The sequence below is a fragment of the Otolemur garnettii genome, unplaced genomic scaffold, assembly GCF_000181295.1.
Source record: "Otolemur garnettii isolate 467f Iridium unplaced genomic scaffold, OtoGar3 scaffold00396, whole genome shotgun sequence".
Classification (NCBI taxonomy): Eukaryota; Metazoa; Chordata; class Mammalia; order Primates; family Galagidae; genus Otolemur; species Otolemur garnettii.
Window position 1 is genome coordinate 2208 of NW_003852791.1, and position 7905 is coordinate 10112.

General features: G+C 35.0%; 1 protein-coding gene across 1 annotated transcript in view; it reads left to right on the forward strand.

Moving 5' to 3' along the window:
• The window catches only part of LOC100948601 (adhesion G-protein coupled receptor G7-like), a gene marked incomplete at its 5' end in the record, with an annotated part of 9688 nt that extends 2023 nt beyond the window's left edge, over nt 1–7665 (forward strand). The window contains one exon of the mRNA XM_023509136.1: nt 7486–7665. Coding sequence (XP_023364904.1) covers nt 7486–7575 — 90 coding nt within the window. The remainder of the gene's footprint in view (nt 1–7485) is intronic.
• Nucleotides 7666–7905: the final 240 nt, after the last annotated feature.

Sequence of the window (7905 nt, forward strand, 5' to 3'; positions counted from 1 at the left end):
CCATGCCTGGCCCTCTTATTTTGATTTAAACGATTTCTCTTGTAACTTACAGAGATCCACTTTTGTAATCAGAAGATAGTAAAGATAAAACTCTGTTTTTTTTTGTATCTTAAAATCATAGTAACATTGATTGGCTGTGTATAGCTCAGGTTGCTATGTATGTTAAATTAGATAGCCTACTTTGTCACAAAGTAAAGCCTTATTTTATTTTGTTTTATTTTTTTGGCCACAGCTGGGTTTGAACCCACCACCTCTGGGGCCGGTGGCCTACTTCTTTGAGCCACAGGCGCCACCCAAGCCTTATTCTTTGAGGTCAGGATTTTGACTATGTCTTCTCACTAATATCAGAATCTGTCTCAGTGATGCCTACCCACATTTGTAATTAGTTTTGGGTTACAATATTTTTTGAAAAGGCTAATTAGAATTATATATAAGGTAAGAGCACATAGGCTCTGAGTAGATTATTTCTACAATCCAAAAATTTATGGATTCGATGATTCCTTGCATAGCTACTTAGTATACTGCACACAAAAACATGGAATTTTAATTTTATTACTTTTAAAATGTTTCTTTTATTTTTATTCTATTTCTATAAAAATAGTATATATGCATTGCATAAAGTGTAAAATTTTACCTACTAAACAGTGATATACTCATGTGAAAATACTTATGAAAAATCACAATGTCAATTCAAGCATAATCCTGTTATTTAGCAAACCTGTATATATTTGTGTAGGACACCTGGGTAATAATTTAACAGTACAAAACAGTCAACTCTGGAAAAAAAATAAACTATTTCAAGAGGTAGAGTATAATTAGGGGTAGCTGGAATTAGAGAGGAACATACGCTTTTCTTATACTTCCATATTATTCTCCTGTTTTATAAATAAGCATACATTGATTTTCTCATTTTAACAATTGAAAAAATCAGAAAGTAAAGACAAGCAAAAGGAATTCTCCATATTGAACCCACCCTGTGACCATTACTACTACCTTAACAGATTCCTAAGAGTACACACTCATAGAATATGCTGCTCTATGCATATATACAAACACACGGGGATACAGATGTATTACACGAAAATGAGCCCTCCTTTAAAAAAAAAACTAACAGAATCATGTGAACATCTTTCCATATCTATGAAAATTATTTCTGCAGCTCCATTTTTAGTGCATATGCTTAGATGTGCTTGGGTTATGTCAATAGTTACACATAAAAATAATGAAATTGATAGCTTGGCAAATTTAGACCTAATTTAAACAACTTTGATTTTAGTGATTGAGGTAGTGTATATACAGCTGACTCTTGAACAAGAAGGGTTTGCGCTGCATGGGTCTACTTACGTAGGCATACATGGCCAGCCCTCTGCATGGGCAGATGCAGAACCATGCCTATTAATTTGCATTTGCAAAAGAAACAAACATTGGTAACCAGCAAATTTTTGAGAATAATTTTTAAAATATATAATGTTTGCAAAAAGTGAAAGTTTTTTTTCAAAAATATATAAAGTTTTCAAGTGGTGAAAGTTTTAAAATTTCATAGTTAAAAAAAAATCTAATTTGAATAATTACCTCTAAACACACACCTCTCTTCACCTGCACTTCTTCATTCAGGGTCTAATTTGACGTCCCATTTGTTACTGTTCATCACATGCCACATTTTAAACAGTCTGTAATCTTTTAGAAGCTTGTTCATTTATTAGTTTACTTATTTACTATTTTCCCTGTCAGCCTGAAATTTGATGAGGACTCTGACTTACCCTGATTTTGTTGCTGGGGTTTGTTTTCTTTTGCTTTCATCACTATTTTCCCAGGGCTGAGCACACAGTAAAGGAAAATCCGCGAGTAAATGGGTTTAGGGAGCATTTTCCTGGGTGGTTCTCCTTTCATGCTCAAGATGTCTTGAGATGAACTGATCTTTCCTTCAGAGTCTCCTAAATTTTTTCACGACTACACTTATCTTCTCAGATATGTAGAATCAGAGTTTTTTATTTTGAAAGCATTGCTATTTAAAATGTTTTCTGAATGTTTTACTTATAAACACACAGAAAAGTGGAATGAGAAGGCTGAACACCTTCTCATGAAGGTATTCTCTTCACCTTGATTCACCAATTATTAATTTTTTGCTTAATCTTTTTTCTATTTTTTTCCTGACATTTTGAAAGTAAATTGTACACATCAGGATTGTCTCCTCTAAATTCTTCAAGCATTGATCTCCTATGAGCAGGGGCATTCTCCTACATAGCATAATACCATATCTCCCTTCAGGGAATCTAACACAGGAAATTTAACATTAATGTGTGTGTAATATTATGATCATGTACAGTCCATATTCAGATTTCTCCAGTTGGCTCCATAATGTCCATCATAGCTATTTTTTTCTCAATTCATCTAGTTCTCACGTCTCTTTAGTTTCCTTTGGCCTGGAAGAATTCCTCTGTCTTTTTTGTTTGTTTAGGTCTTTCATGACATTGAAATTTTTGAAGTACCCAGGCCCATTATTTTAAAGAATGTGCTACAATTTAAGATTTGCCTGAAGTTTTCCTCATGATTAGATAGATGCAGGTTAACTATATTTAGCGGGAATACTACATTACTGAGATTTTTTTAGAGTAACACAAGAAGGGCCTATCAATTTGTCTCATTACTGGTCATAAGTTTGAGTCCTTCTTATAAAGTAATGTCTGCCAGATTTCTGAATTGTAATGGCTCATGTTTCTCCTCTGTCAAAAATACAGGGTGCTACTTTGAGAATGTGTGGTATCCTGTTTTTTAATAATCTTTTACTAAGTTTTGGCATCCACTGATGATCCTTACTAGAACAAATTATTATACAGTGGTTGAAAAATGATGCTTTTCTAATCTATCGTTCTTTTTATATTTATTTGCTAATATTCTTGTGTAAAAAGTATACTTCCCAGTGTAGTCAGAGGAAGTCCCTTCACATTGTTTTGTCATGTTTAGTCTTTAAGCACTTCCTTATTTCAATCACAGCAAGATGATTGGGCTCATCTTTCACTTTCTCTACCCTGTCCTGGAACTGAACACTTCTCTGAAGAGCCAGAAAGTGTTTCAATTCCTCTTTCCCTTCCACAGTGAATGAATCTCTTGTCATTCATTTAAAATTTTTGTATTGAGTGCTTGCTATATGGGGAGCTGAATATAAAACTATCAACAAGAGAGATAAGTTCCCATCTGTCATGAAATTTACATTCTCCTGGAGAAGACAGACATCATACAGATATACATACAAACAAATCCATAATTACACACGGTGGTAAGTGCCTTGAGGGAAAATGTTGTGTAATTACAAGTTTGTTGTGTACAAGTACATGCTTCTAATATTTGTCTCTTCATTTGTATTCTACCGTCGCCACAGTTACATTGACAATTATTTGGTCCCATAGGGATAAGTTGCAGTTTTTTCCATAAAATCTCACTCCTTCCATTTGCCATCAGATTTCCCCCCCTTTCTTTATCAACATGTTTCCTAGCACTAAAATTCATTAGGAAATAGGAACAAAGACAAAATTTTATTGACCTTTAAATTTTGAATCATACAGGTTTCTTTGTTCATAGGCAAATTCTTACATAATAAAAATGCATGAAATATAGGCAGTCCCTGAATTATCATTTGGGTCACATCCAGAAAAGCCTATCCTAAGTTGAAAATGAACTTTGAATTTAATGATATTTTCAACTTGTGATAGCTTTATCTGGACAAAATCCCTTCATAAGTTGAGGAAAATCTGTATAGTAATTTTCTCTAAGAAGGGTCAGGTTACTTGAAGATATTAATCTCCTCTCCCTGTAGATCATAATTTATGCTCAAATTCATTTTTATTTTTTAAAAACATTTATTTATTTTTGAGACAGAGTCTCACTTTTTTACCCTCAGTAGAGTACCATAGTGTCACAGCTCACAGAAAACTCAAACTCTTGGGCTCAAGTGATTCTCTTGCCTCAGCCTCCCAAGGGGACTACAGGCGCCCACCACAACACCTACCTGTTTTTTAGAGACGGGGTCTCACTCTTGTTCAAGCTGGTCTCAAACTCCTGAGCTCAAACAATTTACTTGCCTTGCCCTCCCAGAGTGCTAGGATTACAGGTGTGAGCTCCTTTTATGTTCAAATTCAGACAAAAATTGGTAACTAATCTTATATAAAAAGATTCTTTTGAAAAGTTTTTGTCATTCTGGTCTTTAAAACTTTCAATAGACAAAGAAATTTTGAATTGTCTGGGAAATCTCAACTGAAATATCAAGAGAATGCATTGATTTCTATTTGAATGTAAGCTTTTCCATTCAGTGTGGAACTTCAAAGACTGAGAGAAGTTCCAATGGACTGTCATAAAATAAAAAAGGATATATAATGAGGCAAATAGATTTGTTCATCCAATTCTGGGTTATTAAGAATAGCAACGTATTTGAAGATGTTAAAACAGTAAGCACAGTAATAAACTTGGGGAAATGGTTATCCCAAGAGGTCTTGCAGTCTGAATGGTAGTGAGCAGAGATTTTACACGTTTCCTTAGTATGGAACTGAATGCAGAGTATACGCAGAACTGTAATATGATATTAGAAGGAACATAAGGATATATCTTCCTTTTAAACAATAAGAAAATAATACATGTACAAAAAAAGAGGATGTCATGCTCTTGAAAAGAGGATCGACTTTAGTAAGGGAAATCTTGTGTTTTCTGCCAGTCTGAAGATACACATTTGTGGGCCAGCACAGAATATATACATGCACCACACACACACAACACACAGACACATACATTCTCTCTCTCATATTGTATTACTGGTGAACAATGCTAGCCTTCCAACAAAATCAAAAGAAAAAAGGCCGTTCTTTTAGAGCAGCGGTTTTCAACCTTCCTAATGCTGCAATGTATTTTCATTATTAAAAGGGAGTCGCAACCCACAGGTTGAGAACTGCTGTTTTAGAGCAAAGATAGTAGGTAAGAGGAGAAAAAATAAGCAATTTCAAAGAACAGTTGGTCATTTCCTGGAAAATTACACCTTCAAATGAAGGAACATTCCTTAGACATGTTTTATGTTAAAAGGACTGTTCAGAATATCTTGACCATTTGACAATCAGGAAGCATTTTCCAAAGTGTAGTTCTTGGAACATTCATCCTTGGGAGATGCATGTGCAAACAGGATTCTGAGGAGTCTTGCAGGGAAAACACATATGAAGTTTTGTTTTATATAAGCTATTCAAAGAGATCATAATCACAACTCAAATTATAAAGAATAGCATCAATGAAAATAGGCTATGAAATAAATTAAAAATATTTTTACCTAATTTAAAATATTTATGGAAGCCTCATTCTTTAAATGTAATATGAGCTAAATACTGTACAATTTGTTTTAAATTGTATTGTATTGCTATGTAAAATTATGTTAAAATTACATTTGATCTTATTGTTTTAAAATTTATAAGTGAATTTTATTATTTTTTATTTATTTGTTTTTTTGGAAACAGAGTCTCCCTGTATCACCCTTGGCAGAGTGCCATAGTGTCACAGCTCACAGCAACCTCAATTCTCTTCCCTTAGGCTCCCAAGTAGCTGGGAGTACAGGCACTGGCCACAATGCCTAGCTATCTTTAGAGATGAGGCCTCTCTCTGGCTCAGGCTGGCCTTGAAGCTGTAAGTGCAGGTAATCCATCCACCTTAGCCTCCCAGAGTGCTAAGTTTACAGGCGTGAGCCACTGTGCTTGGCCTATAAGTGAATTTTAAAAATGCTTTACATTTAAAAAGTTGAGTTTTTCTCTACATTCAAAGATGAGTTTACCTACTAGTGTGCAATTTTCTGTTTAAAAATTTTACAAAATCCATTTAAGACCTCATATACAGATGGCCTTTGTATATGCTTGCAAATCTAGAGTAGAATTTATTATCGAGTGCTGTGTTAAAAAAAAACTGCCCTAAACATTGGTTTAAAGCAACAATTTATTATTTCTAAAGATTCTGTGGCTCAGCTGTGATTCTTTTACTGGTTTTCCTGGAGTCAGAGACTGTAGTCAGATGGTGGCTGGGGCTGGAGTCATTTGGAGGCTCCCCTGGGATGCTGGGGCAGGTGTGTCTTGCTCACTTTCCATGTGGTTGCAGAGCATTTCTATATGGTGCTTTTAGGAGAGCAGCTGGACTCTTTACTTGGTGGTTCAAAACTCTCAAAAGCACAAAAAGGAAAGTTGCCAGGGGGGCTATGTTAAGACTCCTGTGGTCCTTAAACACATTTGTCCTTGTGGGACCTTTCATCTATAAATAAGATTAAAAATTATATTTTATGACTGTATTGGTACAAAGAGGAATATAGTAATATTCTTTGACCTAGAAGTTCTTTTTTTTTTTTTCCTTGTAATTTTAAAAGAAGTTGAAACATTTTTGTGGGCCATAAAAATATGGTGGGCTCTAAGCACTACTGTGTCTAGTGGGTAAGTCGGCCTTGATGACCAGGCCTTCTATTGTGTTCTAAGAGTTAAATTAAGGAACGAGCCACACCCCCAGAGGGGACTACACATGGTATAAATACCAGGAATAGGGTTCACTAGCGCTATCTTTGGAGATTAGCTATCACTTCTGTTTGGAACTGTGATCTCCAATCCCTGGCCTATGGACTTGATAGTGACCCATGACCTGTTTGGAACCAGACCACACAGCATCACTGCCTGAGCTCCACCTCCTATCTCCCTCTCCTCACTGCCCCACCCTTCATCCCCTTCTGTGAAAAAATTGTCTTCCATGAAAATGACCCCTGGCCCCCAAAAGGTTGGGAACTAATGGATCAGAACAAAGTTTCCAGTAAAGATCCATTAACATGTTCCTGTAACCCACTTATTTGTGGAAATGAGATAAGAATATGAGTTTCTGATGTAACTAGCAGACTAACCAGGTGGCCCCACTGGGCATGAGGTGGGTTTACCCTGGGTGACAGTATTCCTTTGTTGCCTGACAATTTCATGGAAGTTTATTTTTTGCAGTTGTTCCATATTTTTTAATGTTGCATGTCAAAGAGTAGAGTATAAATGGCTTAACACAGTAACTAAGTAAGTGAGGTAAAAGCTATTTTAACAGGTTTGATGTAAGCATTCCAAATTGTATATAAAATCAGCATATTATATCCCATAAATGCACTAATGTATACAGCTATGATTTAATAAAAAAATTAAGAGAAAAACGGATATAAAGATTTTATTGAAACTTAGCTTTGAAAAATCTAAAATATAAGTTTATTTAATCTTATATTTAACAAAAATTATCTTTAAGTTGAAACGAAGCATTAATTTCTAAGAACAAAAATGCAAAATACAAAAGTATTCATTTTAAGTAGGAATTTGGGCATAATTCGCTCAGCCAAATTATAAGACAATATTACACTATATTTCTCATTTTGCATTTAAATTTCACAGCCTGAAAATAAATTACTAATGTGAAAATATTTTAAAATTAAAAAAATATTTACTGTTCTGTTTTCAGGAAAGTCAGAAAAACCTCAGTGACGTGGGTGTTAGTCAGTCTATGCACATCAATGTTGATTTTCAACCTCCTCTTTGTGTTTGGAATTGAAAATTCCAATAAGAACTTGAAGACGAGTAATGATGACATGAACAGTATTGACTTTAGTACAAACGAACTTGGCAGTCAGGACATCATTAGCACTCCAAATGCCGCATGCACTGTGACGGCCGCCTTCCTACACTACTTCCTGTTGGTGACCTTTACCTGGACCGGGCTCAGCGCTGCCCAGCTCTACTTCCTTCTAGTTAGGACCATGAAGCCTCTTCCTCAACATTTCATTCTTTTCATCTCATTAATTGGATAGGGTAAGTGTTTGCATCTCTACTCAGTGAATTTAATTTCACTGAAATCATTTAATTTAAATAAACACCCATTGAA